The sequence below is a fragment of the Zalophus californianus genome, chromosome 2, assembly GCF_009762305.2.
Source record: "Zalophus californianus isolate mZalCal1 chromosome 2, mZalCal1.pri.v2, whole genome shotgun sequence".
NCBI lineage: Eukaryota > Metazoa > Chordata > Mammalia > Carnivora > Otariidae > Zalophus > Zalophus californianus.
The window spans coordinates 159109270-159123531 of record NC_045596.1 but is presented as its reverse complement, the minus strand read 5'-3'; the positions used below and the strand labels follow the sequence as shown (position 1 = coordinate 159123531).

Below are 14262 nucleotides of genomic sequence, written 5' to 3'. Positions count from 1 at the left end.
ATAAGAGTTATAGGCTCAACTGTTAATGACTTGAATCCTTTCAAAATGCAAGTATTTGTGAAGTCCACTGGAAAGCATTCTATCTGCTACATAGTTTCTGTTCTTAAGGATTCAGCTGGTTTCAGTGAGGCATTGTTGAGGAGTGGTTACGGGTGTGGGCTTTGGGCCCGGATAGCTGGTTAATAGCTGTGCGCTCTTGGGCAAGGTTATTAAAAGGGTTAAATTACTATGTTCTGGTCCAGCATGTGGACCATAGTACACACACAGCTGTGAACTCTAGTTGTAATGGTCGTGGTGGTGCAGCTGTTGGGTTGTCACACTGTGATATAGCAATAGACGAAGAGCTCAGAGTATGACACACCCCTAGCTCTAGTAGCCGATAGATAAGGTAGGACCTGGTATAGATCCGTGGTGCCTCATCTGCGAGTCTGAAATGCAAGAAGTGAAAACTAAATTTTCTCTTAAGTTTGGAATCAAAACTCATTTGGTGGCAAAATTTGACATGTGCTAATATGAAACCATTTAGAGCCTTTTTAAAAACTTCTGCTTTGTATGATCATTCCTGATGGTTATATATTTTGCTACAGGAATATTGAAGTTGATTTACCAGAGAGTTCATTGAGGGTTCATATCACGTGGTAGAAGCATCACGTTGCCTCTTTAAAATCTGAAGATCTCTGAATTCCAAAACAAATCTGGCCACCATGGCCCCACACAAGGACGGGATATGTGTAGTCCCAAACCTTATTAGAGTCAAGAACGGCAAGAGACTAAGAACCAGGAGCTCCTGGGGTGAGAAGCATAGGACTGAGAGGGTCGAGGCAGACTAATGTTAAGGGAGCAGGAATTCAGATTAGAAGGCTGGACACCCAACTCACAGAGTGTATCTAAAGAAGACGGACGTTAGGGTGAAGACCCCCATTTTCCCACTTCTTATATTCCTTTCTTGGCAAAAGGTAGTGTTAGGCTGTGGGCCTCTGCCATTGGAAACGGTGGCTAAATGCAGAACGAGAGCTGTTGTGGTGGGGAAGTCAATGGCATATTTTAAGAGAGCGCCTTCCTTCCTCCCTTGGGAGCAGGGATGGCCTGGAAGACCCTCTGGAGGATACCGGCCTGGTGCAGCAGCAGCTGGACCAGCTGTCCACCATCGGGCGTTGTGAGTACGAGAAGACATGCGCACTCCTCGTGCAGTTGTTTGACCAGTCTGCCCAGTCCTATCAGGAGCTGCTGCAGAGTGCCAGCGCCAGCCCGATGGATATCGCAGTGCAGGAAGGTTAGTGGACGGTACTGAGGCCTGAAAGGCGGGGCTGTCCACACCCTTTCACTCACTGCCACCTCTCTTTCCTACCTGCCCCCTAAAAGGACTCTTCCATCATCCATCGCCTCCATCTACACAAAAGAATATTATGAGTAAATGCCACGGGGCTAGGGAAGAGTAACTGAAATCCTGTCTACATGGATGTGTTTAACTTCAAGAAAGTACTGGACTCTAAAACTCATGACCTTGTCTGATAGGGGACCGTTGGTTATCTAATGAATTTCCCCCTTGGCATCACCCTTACCAGAGCAGGGTGATAGCTATACTTGGTAAGAAGAGTTGACCTTATGGCTCTACCACAGTGTTCTTAAGATGACAGAAGCTCCTAGTAAGAAACACACCTCACTGTGAGGAAATTTCTTCAATGAAATGACCACTGGAGGGGACACTAATAGGTCTTCTTCCTGTTGCAGGAAGGCTGACGTGGCTGGTTTACATCATCGGCGCAGTGATCGGTGGCCGGGTTTCTTTTGCCAGCACTGATGAGCAAGATGCTATGGATGGCGAGCTCGTCTGTCGGTAGGTGCTCTCACAGAGGCTTTCCATTTCACTGCTCTGACCGCCACCTGTTTGGATCCCAACATCATAGGAACTTGGCATGCTTCTATGCTGCTTTCCTCCCTGTTTATAGAATATAATCTCATGAAGCTGATTGCCCATGAAAATGAAGGACTGTTACAGGTCCAACTTCAGACATTTTATAAATACAGCAAAAATTTTACCTACAGTGTTTACTGAGAAAACACTTGGAGTAATTCAGCAAGGAAATGATGGATACGGAATTAGGAAAACCAGAGTAGGGAGTAGCTTTTAGTTTTAAGGACAGTATCTCAGAGTTAATGAAATGTAGACTGCTTTTGCCATAGCAGAGTAAGACTAAGAGGAAAATATGGTTCTTCAGATATCCTCAAATATGAAATTGAAGAATTTCTACAGCCTTTCAAATCTCTTGACATACACTTTTCCACCTAGAGGATTTCAAGTTATTATTTTCTATCTATGTAATTCTCATCCATCTATCTAAAAACCTGTAAATGAACATTTAACGATTTCTAAAAATTCACCTAACATAGAAATAAAAAGGCAGGATTTTGGGGGTCCCTGGGTGGCTCGGTTGGACGTCTGCCTTCAGCTCAGGTCATGATCTTGGGGTTCTGGGGTCCAGCTCTGCATCAGGCTCCCTGCTCAGTGGGAGTCTGCTTCTCCCTCTCCCTCTGCCCTTTCCCCCGACTTGTGTTCTCTCTCTCTCTCTCGCAAATAAATAAAATCGTTTAAAAAATAAAATAAAAAGGCAGGGATTTTTAATACTCTGCCACAGAGGTTCTCAAACCTTTTCATCAGGACCATTCACCCTCTTAAAAAGTATTGAGGATCTCAAAGAGTTTCTGTTTATAAGACTAGCTATCAATATTTATTGTATTAAAAAATAAAACTGGGACTCCTGGCTGGTTCAGCCAGTGGAGCATGCAACTCTTGATCTCGGGGTTGTGAGAAACTTTAAATTTATTCCCTTAATAATAACAATAAGCCCCATTACATGTCAGCATAAGTAATGCTTTTTTAAATATTTTTCAAAAAAGTTAATGAGGAAAGTGGCTTTGTTTTAATGTCTGGCCCAGAAGTCAGCTGGATTCTCTTATCCGCATCTGCATCCAGTCTGTCATGGTGTCACAGGTCCAGTAGCCCCTGGACAACCCACTGCACCCTCCTGTCAGAATGCAAGTAGAAGGGCAGGTCATGTTTCAGGATTGTGTGCAAACAGACTGCAACCTTGGGGAACTGCCACCCTGAAGGGTTCTGAACTTTTCAGATGCTCTCCTTAGAGATAAACACATTTTAACATGATGCCTTAGAATAGATTGGTTCCTAGACATTTCAATCCATAATTCTTATTCTGAAAATCCCCATTTTTCTCTTATCAGATGTCCATCTGCTCTTAGGTGCCTTAATCCTGACAAAAGTCTCCATGGCATGTCACACTGGCATTTTTTGAAGAGTTGAGCAAAGATTTGATAAGAATGAAAGCTAATAAGCTTTCTGATTTCAGCAGCCTGGTGTGATACTGTGTGTGTGACCTGAATTTAGAGAATGTCTTGTATCCTGGTTCTCACACTGAGCATTACAACATCATGCCTAAGTCTGATTCACTCATGATATGTCAAAATGATACGTTTACCTGTTCTCACATCATCAGAATGACAAATGACTCACTTGTAATAACATTTTATTCATTCAGTATTTACACACCTTCATTCCAGTATGCTTTCTTTTGCAGGGGGGTTGGTGCAGGGAAGAGGTAAAGGGATGAAGTCACGGGTAGCATATCTGCTCTTGGTCTCTGGAACTTTTACCTGCCTGTGGACATTGCCCTTCATGTGTCAATTCCCTTCATGGCTCTGTGGGAAAAAACTTTGAGAACCATGGGCTTAGTCCAGTCATTTTTCAGATGAGGAACTGGGACTTAGAAAATAAATTGCTTTACTTATGGTCTCACATAAGTTTCAAGGAAGACCATTACCCCAGTGCCAGTGTTTTGCTTTGTTTTCCCACTATTTTTAAGCCAATTACTAGTTCTGCCTCAGTCTATAGTCTTGGTGGACTGGAACTTTTAAACATCCAACCAGTCATTCATATTCATTCTTCAGTTGTGGTTCCTGTGGGGCAGAAATGGAGAATTCTGTTCTCTCAGCAGAGCATAGAGCCTGCAGAGAATGCCTTTCAGATAGGATGGGTAAGGAGAGGAGATACATAGGACTATTTGAGGGTAGGTTGGATTTTCTAGAGTGACCAGGATATCCTGCTGTTGAGAGAATCATTGCTCTTCTTCCTCTAGGGTGCTCCAGCTGATGAACCTAACAGATTCTCGCCTGGCTCAAGCCGGTAATGAGAAGCTAGAATTGGCCATGCTGAGCTTTTTTGAACAGTTTCGTAAGATCTACATTGGGGACCAGGTGCAAAAATCCTCTAAGGTAACAGGATGTCAATTGGCTCCACTTGGTTCTCACTTATGGAATTGCTGACTAAGAAACATCTGATAGCAGTTCAGACACAGATTTTAGTATTAGGATGGTCCAAATGTCTCTTCTTCATCTGTAGAATTTTGAGAGATTCTATTAAAGAATTGGGTCCATTTCTGTAATGTTCCACGGGCTTAACAGATGGCCAGTCAGAACATCTGTTGGTCTCAACATTGGCAATTCTCAGTCTCTGTACATGAGTTGATGTTCAGAACAGCAGAACATTTTGACAGTCTTTGTAATCTCAGCGTTGAAGGGGACTGATAAGATAGCTCAGCATCTCTCCAGTATCAAGTAATACTTAGAAACTCGCTTATCCCTTCAAGAAAGACCTCCCCTACACTTTTGTCCATTTTCTTCCACATCTTACCCCTGAATAAGGACAAAAACAGTGTTGGGATGTGATTTTTCTAATCCATTTTTTTCTAATTACTTTCTCTTCCCTTAACACAACACCAGCTGTACCGCCGACTCTCAGAAGTTCTGGGCTTGAATGATGAGACTATGGTCCTAAGCGTCTTCATAGGAAAAATGTAAGTGTTTGGCTTGCCATCAGCAAGAGTCCCTTGCAATCCTGTTGCAACTGTAAAATGTGATCTTGGCATTATGCTGCCAGTGCCTTGGTATTCCAGCATTGATCGTTTGCGTCAGAAAATTGTGCATTTGAGTGTGTGACAAGCTGTGCTTAGAGATATGGCCCGGCCCCAGAGCATTCCAGGCTTGTACAGGCAAGGATTTAATTTGTTCATGTGGAATCTCATCTCTAGCTTCTGGAATCACTGGTGAAACCCTGTCATGGCATTAGCAAAATGGACATCTCTGCCCCAGTGATTGGTTCTCAGCCTCTCACCCAATCACCCTGCTGCCAAGGATGCCCAGAGTGGGCATTCACTTTCTGGTGCTGATTTCCACTAGGTGTGCCCTGCCAAGGAGGAGAGCCCCACTTTAAAACAGGCTTTTCCTCTCAAGAAGCATCCACACCCTTTGAGAGTCTTGAATCTGCAAAATCAAGTGCTATTTGAACTGTCTTCAAAGTTGGAGCTCCTAATTGGCCCTTTTTCGTTTGTTTTGTTTTTGTTTTTGTTTTTTAAGTTATGCCCCTTTGTTCACATTTTCCCCTTTTTAGGAGCTCAGTATCTCAAAGCACACACTAGGAGCCAAATATTTTACCCAGGGCTGTGTGCAAAGTGACATTTTGCCCCCTTCCAGCCATCCCAATCCTAAACACTCGTATCCATGAGCTGGTTAATAATTTAAGATGCAAAAAACAAAGGGGGTCTAAAGGACTCTGCCAGCCAAGAACCCGGAAGCAAGGGCTACTAGAATTCTGCAGCTGACAGTGGATGGTGCAGGTGCAGAATTGCATACGTCTGCATGTTATCACTGCCGCAGAAATCTCTTACCCTTGCTGCAGAAATCAGCCCTGGAGTGCCCCAGAATTCCAAGGGCCTGGGTATGGGCCAGTGTAGCTTTGGAACCAAGTAGTGAAGATTATCTGAAGGATAATTTTTCTAGTCAACCAAATGTAAGTACGGAGATTTTATACCCATTTTTTGTGGTTGTGATGTCTGTGAATTGGTGATGCAGATGTGTGGTGACTCTTGATGGATGATTTTCTTCTTCTCCCAGCCCTCAAGGAAACCAGGCAAATCAAAAGTGTCTCCTGCTTTTTTTTTCTTTTTGTCCTCCAGCATCACCAACCTGAAGTACTGGGGCCGCTGTGAACCGATCACCTCCAAGACACTACAGCTTCTCAATGACCTCTCCATTGGATATCCTTTTCTAAGTCAGCTTCTGTGCACAGCAGGAACTGTGGCTTGCCATGGTCGTAGAAATCATGGCCTCCTGCTGTTTCCACTTTCATTTAGTTTATATGTGCTCAAGTATCCTCCGTTCTCCTAGGAGCCAAAGGCAGTACCGACACAGAATCCAGGGATAATTGCAGACTCCAAATATGAGCCACCCCACAAACAGTTTCTACAGATTTATCCCTGGTTATCTAAGATCCAGAAATGCCCCGCAGGTCTGTGCAATCAGTATATACTCTGTAGCCAGTATTTTTACATCCTCAGTGATACAGAGTCCATCTTGATTGTCTGTCAGCCTTTTGGTAGAAGCAGCCTGATTACAAGCTCTGCAGTAAAAGTAGTAGCTGTACTCCCTCTTGACTTGACTTGGACCAAGTCTGCTATAAAGTTTGAATTGCTCTGAGACAGCCTTCCACAACCAGGGGTCTGCAGCAGACTAAACCCTATAAAAATGAGTGACTTTTTTCTCAATTATCCCAAAGATTGTACATAGCTAGTACCATTCTAAATGCATAGGAGAGAACTTAATTCACCACACACAATGGATGCCTCAGGCAGGGATTTAGGGCTTAATTAGCTCTTAGAAGCCCCAGTGAGAAAAGCTACCCTAGGATATTCATGATTCTTGGGGGAAACTGCTGGGTTTTATCTCTTCTCTTACAGATAGGAGTTTGTATGGGTATTCTGTCATTGATCAGTTAAATACTGCTTAGTAGAGAACACGTCTTTTTTCCATTTGGCAGGTGTCATTTTCAAGTGTTTAAGGAAAATAAGATAATCTGAGTATGGAACTCATAGTCAGGAAAGAAACTGTACTTAACTTTTTCCAGAAAGCTGCATTCTGCATTAGAGATTCCTCATTTGTACACACTTTCCTTGACCTTCTTTCTTTGTCTTCACATACAGTAGTGTAAGGAAACTAGTGAAGCTTAGTGCGGTACAGTTCATGCTGAACAATCACACGGTGAGTGATTTAGCACCTCTTCCTGGTTCTCCTCTCCAGCCAGCCACACACACACTTCCTCAGCCATATAAAGGGGATGTTTTCAATTGAGGTCCTTAGTGCCCCCCAAGCCAGAGACTGCTCCCTGACTCCCTTCATGCTGCCAGATCACACTTAACTGGCATCTGAGCCGCTCTTCAGGAGCCAGATGATCTGAGTTGTGATGATGCTGTCTACTGTTATTCATATGAAGATAAATTAGTTGTAGACAACAACAATAATCCAAAAAAAAATTTTTTAATCCCCCTCGTACTTTTAAGACGATATAGTCATTAGCTTGAAAAGGCTCCGTAATTCTGAAATTCCTGGCTTGCCTTCTGCCTGTGACCCATGTCTTTATCTTTTTAACTTGTCTTCTTTTTTTCATTAGAGCGAGCACTTTTCATTTCTGGGTATTAACAATCAGTCCAATCTGACAGACATGCGGTGTCGGACTACCTTCTACACAGCACTTGGGCGTCTCCTCATGGTGGATTTAGGTACTGCAATAAATCCTAGAGGCTCGTGCAGTAGTCTGGCACTGTGCTAAATTCTTACTTGAGCATAGAAAACTGGATGTTGGGGAGGTCTTTCTTGTTGTTTCAACAGTAAGAGAACTGTCTGAAATAACAGTCTGATTTCGCCAAGAACACATCATGCTGTCATGGTCCCTGTAACTGGAAGAGAAGAACAGTATGGTGCCAGAAGTTTCATCTGATGTGCAGTGGTTTTAAAACCTATTCATATTTCTCCTCTGAAAGTTAAGAGAATTGAGAGTCCTAAATGCATCTTGTTGGCCAGATAACCCCTCCACCCCAAATGAAGGCGCAACCCACCGTCAACAGAACCTTCCATGCCCCACTTCACTAGCACATGTGAACCCGCAGGGCTGAAGAACCTTTCTAGCTCTGTTGTGATATTAGCAGTTTTGGGTCAACTAATGACTGCAACTCAGTGCTGTCATCCTCATTTTGAGCTATTTAAGTTTAATCCTACTACATAACATTACAAAACCTTCTAGCTCTATGGAAGATTAGTGAAAAGAAAATTGTGAAGAGAGCCTCCACAAGCACCTGATTCAAGTATGAGTCTCATCAGGTTCTCATACACCAGACTCAGGCCTTTCTCAGCTGACTGTTAGCTCTCACTTAAGAAGTAAATAAAAACATAGTATCTTGTACACATATGAACCTCTGGTATTGTGGCTCGGTGTCAGAAAAAAATGTGGACGTCCCTGGACTGGATGATTTCTGCCTCTTCTAGTTTAAAAATGATCTATTTACATTTCATTCTGAAATTACTACTAATACCCGTGGGGATTATAAAGGGGCCCACTTGAATTATCCTTGGGTCTGCTCACCTTTCAAACCATCTTATTTTCCTTGCACACACAGCTTTGGGAATTTTTTATATTGGAGTCACAGCCTGGGTGGTTTCCCTTACAGGAGAGGATGAAGATCAGTATGAGCAGTTCATGCTGCCGCTCACAGCAGCGTTTGAGGCCGTGGCCCAGATGTTTAGCACTAACAGTTTCAACGAGCAAGAGGCAAAGGTGAGTCCTTCACCCACTGATTGACCAGCTTCTGCTTTCCGGCAACCCCTGACAGAGACTAGATTAGCCAGCACTGCAGAAAACAGCGCTCCTCCGTACATTTTCCATTGATTTCACTTTTTATTTAATCTCTCGGACTCCTGGGATTTTGAAATAGAAGAACCAGTAGAGAGTTATAAAGTCTTATTTTTATGCTGAAGTGTGTTCTTAAGCAGCACTTAGGATTTTTTGTCTGCATTTTCAGATGTGGTAGCATAAAGTTGTATATTTTTCTATTACCTTTTTAATCTCTGTTGTATCTTTAGTTATGTTCCCCTTTCATTTTTAATACTGCTTATTAGTGTTTTCTCTCTTTTGATCTAGATCAGTCCTGCCAGAGATGTGTTTATTAGTCTTCATAAAAATAAGTTTTTTTTTCCTTATTTAAACTGTTTTATCTGTACTTTCTATTCTGTTTTTACTCTTTATTTTCATATATTTTCCTTGGGGTTTCTCCATTGTCCTAACTTCTTTTCCGCCCTCCTTTCCTAATGTAATCATTTAAAACCATAAATGTCCCTCTAGGTATATTATTCCACACATTGGTTTTGGGTGTTTTGTTTTGTTTTGTTTTTAATTGTAAAAAAAAAACACGTAAAATTTACCAGCTTGACCATCTTTAGATGTACAGTTGCATAGCATTAAGTATATTAACATTATTAATGCTCTAAGTCTCCAGAGTCTATAGTTTTTATATGTAACGTTTTCATTATCATTCAGTTTTTTGTATTATCTGATTTCCATTAAGATTCCTTCTTTGACAGGAGTCATTTAGAAGGCTTTGTGAATTTCCATATATATGGAATTTTAAAGTTACTTTTAGTTACTGATTTCTGGCTCTCAGAATTATCATTTCTTGATTTTTGCTCTCTTCATCTGCACACACACCGGCTTTCCTTATCTATAGGTCTCTGCACCAAAACCAGAAGACACTAGGCTATTAATATTTGTAGGACTTTTTTGCAGTGTTATAATGACACTGAAGCTGAATTACAATCACCAAATACCAGGAGTATTGCCCCCAAAATGCCAGGCTTTACCTAATATCCTAAAATTCTGTTTTCATCATTAGAAAGCCTCTTAGTTTTCTGTCTCCAAATCATCAGAGAAGTCAGAGAGCAACACTACTTTGTCTAGCGCTCTCTCTCCTCTTTATACCAGGGTCTTGAGATAGATACCATTCAAAGCTGAGGTTAGTGTGGAGCATGGCAGTAACTTGAGCTAGAGTACCAGCCAATACCAAGGATAACTGAGGGAGATCAGCGAATAGCCACCCTTTTCATCACTTTAGTTCCATACAAAGCAAGTACAATTAATGAAAAGAACATTTTGGCCATGAACTACAAGCATGATCCATGTCTTTGTTACACTTCATGTAATAAGTCTTTTAGAGTGACCATGTCTTAGACTTGGAAACAGCTTATGTATCAATTTAGGAATAGAACTTTGCTTAAAGCAGGCTGTTATGTTAGCAGAAGTGCAATCATTTCTGACAAATGAATCAGGACACCCAGATGTGCCATGTCCTTGAGCGTGTTGATGACTGTTAGCTTTTCAAAGCAGTCTTATTGCTGTTCAAGGCCTGTAGGACAAGTAAAAGTTCTACTGAGAAAACGCAGTGGATTTGGAGTCTTGATGGTATGAGTCTTAAGCCTGGCCCTCTGGCCACTTAGAAGCGTGACTCTGGGCATGGTATCTGACCTCTTAGGCTGCGATCTCTTCTATAAAAGCATAACTTCATAGCTCCAAAATTTGACACATCAGTCTTTTTTCCAGGCACCCCAGCCAGAGGGGCAGGTAACCTGTAGGCTTCTGTGTCTTCCTCCCAGCAGGGTCTGCATTTGATTTCCTGCGGCACTGGTGCCTTTGTAATTAGTTGTGGTACTGGACCTTTAGGATATATAGTCCTTCTGCCTCTTGTGTAAATGTTTTTGGCCTTTTTTTTTTCTAACTCTTCTTGAATCAAGCTTTTTTGCTTTTCTGCTTTTTACATAGTGTCTTAAAACTTTATCAACCTCTTGTTTTGCTGTGATGGACCAGGAATCATTGCTTTTTCTTAGTATATAACAAGCTTCCAAAACTAATTATCCAAGTGAAAAAGATTCCATCCTAGTATGGAAGAGATCAGTTCAGAATATTTGGGAAGGAATATTTGTTGAATGATGGAAGAATTTGTGACACCCCGTCAAGTAGTTATACGTTTGGTTTTTCTTCTATTTTAATATATTTTTGCCTTCTACTACAGCGAACTCTGGTTGGCCTCGTAAGAGACCTGAGAGGGATAGCTTTCGCCTTCAATGCCAAGACCAGCTTCATGATGCTGTTTGAGTGGATGTATCCTAATACAGACCAGGAAGGCTTGCCACTGAAAGCCTTAACCGGAGTGTGGATGGGCGGTGGAGGCATCAGGGAAGGGGGAGGGGGAGGATTAGGGAGGCAACGAAGGCGAGGAGTTGTGCCCAAAGACCTGCCCTGTGTCTTGTAAGCTGCCGTTCCACGGTGGCGTAATGGCAGAGGGCTGCCTGCTCAGGTCAGAGAGACGGGGAAATGAAGACAGTCGTTGGAAATGCTGCACGTGAAGTTTGCTACAGTCAGAAAAAGGAGACGTTTCAATCTACTAAAAAAAGACAACTTTCCTAGGAATGAGAAAGTCTAACCTTGTTGAATTCATAACCTTGAACAAATCCTTTCAAAGCTGAGTGCCTCTGTTTCTCCAATAGTTATATATAACAGAAATAGCTTATTTCCTATCATGTCACAGAAGGGAAAAGAAGATAAATTAACAACGAGATACATTATTCTCTTCAGAACAAAGTCATTATGTAAATGACAGTGCATTATTGTATGCTTATTACAATTCCAGGAGCACACAGTCACCTTAGCACCTTCGGGTTAATAGACTGCAAGATTAGCAAGCAGAAGACAGGCAGTTGGAGAACTTTCATTTGACAGTTTGTGCTTGGCCAGTGCGGAGAGATTACTGTCAGTTCTGTACCTTTCTGGATTTAGAATTCTTCCTTAGCTTTTCATGTACAGATATCCATCCTACATGCCAATTCTCCAGCGGGCAATTGAGCTCTGGTACCATGATCCAGCTTGTACCACTCCTGTGCTCAAGCTGATGGCTGAGTTAGTTCATAACAGGTAAGCCAGACGAAGATTTTTCAGAGGACATAACTGCCCTTTTATATGACAGAATTCTGGGACAAGAGATTTTACCTCGTGTTTGGTCAGATTGTGGAAGATAATAAGATTTCACTGCTTTCAGAATTTGAAAAACGTCTCTAAAAGTTAATGTGTATATATATGTTTTGGTTTGTTTGGAAGAAGGGTGTCCCAGCCACACAAAGTCATAGCTGCTTGCAGGAAATAAGTCACTTTGGAAAGAGTCTCAAGATAACCCATTCTTGGGACGTCTGGGTGGCTCAGTCGGTTAGGCATCTGCCTTTCACTCCTCAGGTCATGGTCCCAGGGTCCTGGGATCGAGTCCTGCATCAGGCTCCTTGCTCAGCGAGGAGCCTGCTTCCCCGTCTGCCTGTAGCTCCCCCTGCTTGTGCTCTCTCTCTCTCTCCCCCTCTCTCTCTGTTAGAAATAAATAAAATCTTTAAAAAAAAAAAAAGATAACCAATTCTTACGAGAGGTGAATCTGGCAAGAAAGTATTCTGACTTTCCCGCCCACATATAAAAGTTAACATTTAGTAATGGTGTCATGTCCACCACATTTCAGAGAGACAATTGAGAGTAATGCCAGACGCCTTAGAATACCCTGTTTTAAGAAAGGTGTCTGTTCAGCAAATTGCAGCTGGATGGGTAAAGATTTACTTAAGAAGAAAGTAAGACAGACTTCCAAAATACCAAATTTTAAATTTGCCCAAGAATTTAGGGATGGAGGAAAAGAAAAATCCACCCCCTTGACTTCACTAGAATTTTGGGTCCATGTATCTGCCTCTCATGGCTCTCCTAAGAGAATTAATTTTTCAAAACTACTTCAGTGAGGGGTAGGTAATACTCAAAGAGCCGATAGCCTCCCGGGAGCCTCACAGTCAAGAGTTAATCATTTCCAGAATAGATATTTGAGAGCATCCACTCTTTGCCAGCCACTTTCCTAGCCATTGTGCCAGACAAAACCTTTCCCCTCTTAGATGTTACATTCTGGGAGAACAAACAGTAAAACAAGCATGGAAAATCATTTCAAATAGTAGTAAGTGCTGTGAAGAAAAAAGTTACTAAAACGGAATTAAAGGAGAGGAGGGAGAACCGACCTCTCAGAGAAGGTGATGTTTAAGCTGGGATCTGAATGACAAGAGAGATTCTGGTAGCCCTGCAGAAATAAGGGGAAAGAGTGTTCTAAACTGTGAAAACTGCAAAAGTCCTAAGATGGGATGAGCTCACTGGGACTGCAGACAGAAAAACGCCACTGGCTGGAGTTTGGTGAATGAGGGAGGCCGTGGGAGGGGAGGGCTCAGGCAGGCAGGCCAAGGCCCAGCCCTGTAGTGACTTAGTCCAGCAGGAGTGAGGAAGGTACGCACATTCTCATGCCAGTGGGAAGCTGCTGAACTATTTGAAGCGCAGGATTAAAATGACCTTGTTGGCATCATTACCATGTGAAGAAGGGGACTGTAGAGGGGCAAGAGTGGAAGCAGAAGAACAGACAGGAAGTGGATAGATTCAGGGCATGTTGTAGAGCTAGACCTTGATGGATCCAATGTGGGGGGAAGGAAAGAAGAATCAAGAAGGACCCTTGGGGGTTTGAGGCTTTAACCTACCAGGGTCAATAAAAAGACCAACTAGCAGCTCATCAAAAGGTGGCGCAAACCAAAGAGGTGCTCTGGTCCAGGGAACAGTCAGGAACTCAGAACTTAAGTTGTTTCAAACGCTTGCCTCCCCTACTTTTCTCTAGTAGCGGTCCCAGTCCCTTCACCTCTTTTCTTCTTATCAAGTGGTAACAACGTTTGTACCCTCCCTTAGTTGCCGCCAAAGCTATAAAGGTAAACATAGGTTAATGTCTGAAGGGTCATGATTTAGTCCTTCTAAGAAATGACTCATAGAAGCCATACTTCAATCAAAATGGAGAATTTTAAGAAAATAGTTTCATCTGCTGCCTCACTTTTGTTTCTTTTCAGTGTTTTCAATTTGAGAAGCAGAACTTGAGTCTAGCGTGTTAGTCTTCAAGATAGAAGCTCTGTCACTGGTTAAATATCTTTAACTTGGTTACTCTACATTAGGATAGGTAATCTGCACATCTTAGTGCAAAAAGAATCACCCAGGGTACTCAGATGAGAGCCTGAAGTTCCCCAGTCTTCCAGCAGCATACCTTTGACTTTCTCTGCCTCTGTGTTCTCTGCTCAGATCTCAGCGACTGCAATTCGATGTCTCTTCCCCCAATGGCATCTTACTCTTCAGAGAAACCAGCAAGATGATAACAATGTATGGTACGTGTTTTAGAGGAGCAGAACCTTAGGGGTGAATTCCAGCTCAGTCACCACACTGTATGCAGTGTAGACTAGCCCTGGCAACAGCCAGGACAGTATGACAGGGCCCCTGGC

At 42.5% G+C, this 14262-nt stretch overlaps 1 protein-coding gene across 3 annotated transcripts in view; it reads left to right on the top strand.

Annotated features, from left to right (window-relative positions):
- Positions 1-14262, top strand: part of XPO7 (exportin 7) — an 86763-nt gene that overhangs the window by 65305 nt on the left and 7196 nt on the right. For all 3 annotated transcript variants that reach the window (XM_027598052.1, XM_027598053.2, XM_027598051.2), the window contains 11 exons: positions 1080-1273; positions 1732-1837; positions 4152-4287; positions 4795-4868; positions 6027-6107; positions 7044-7107; positions 7517-7625; positions 8571-8677; positions 10962-11050; positions 11753-11860; positions 14066-14148. In XM_027598052.1, coding sequence (XP_027453853.1) covers positions 1080-1273; positions 1732-1837; positions 4152-4287; positions 4795-4868; positions 6027-6107; positions 7044-7107; positions 7517-7625; positions 8571-8677; positions 10962-11050; positions 11753-11860; positions 14066-14148 — 1151 coding nt within the window. The remainder of the gene's footprint in view (positions 1-1079; positions 1274-1731; positions 1838-4151; positions 4288-4794; positions 4869-6026; positions 6108-7043; positions 7108-7516; positions 7626-8570; positions 8678-10961; positions 11051-11752; positions 11861-14065; positions 14149-14262) is intronic.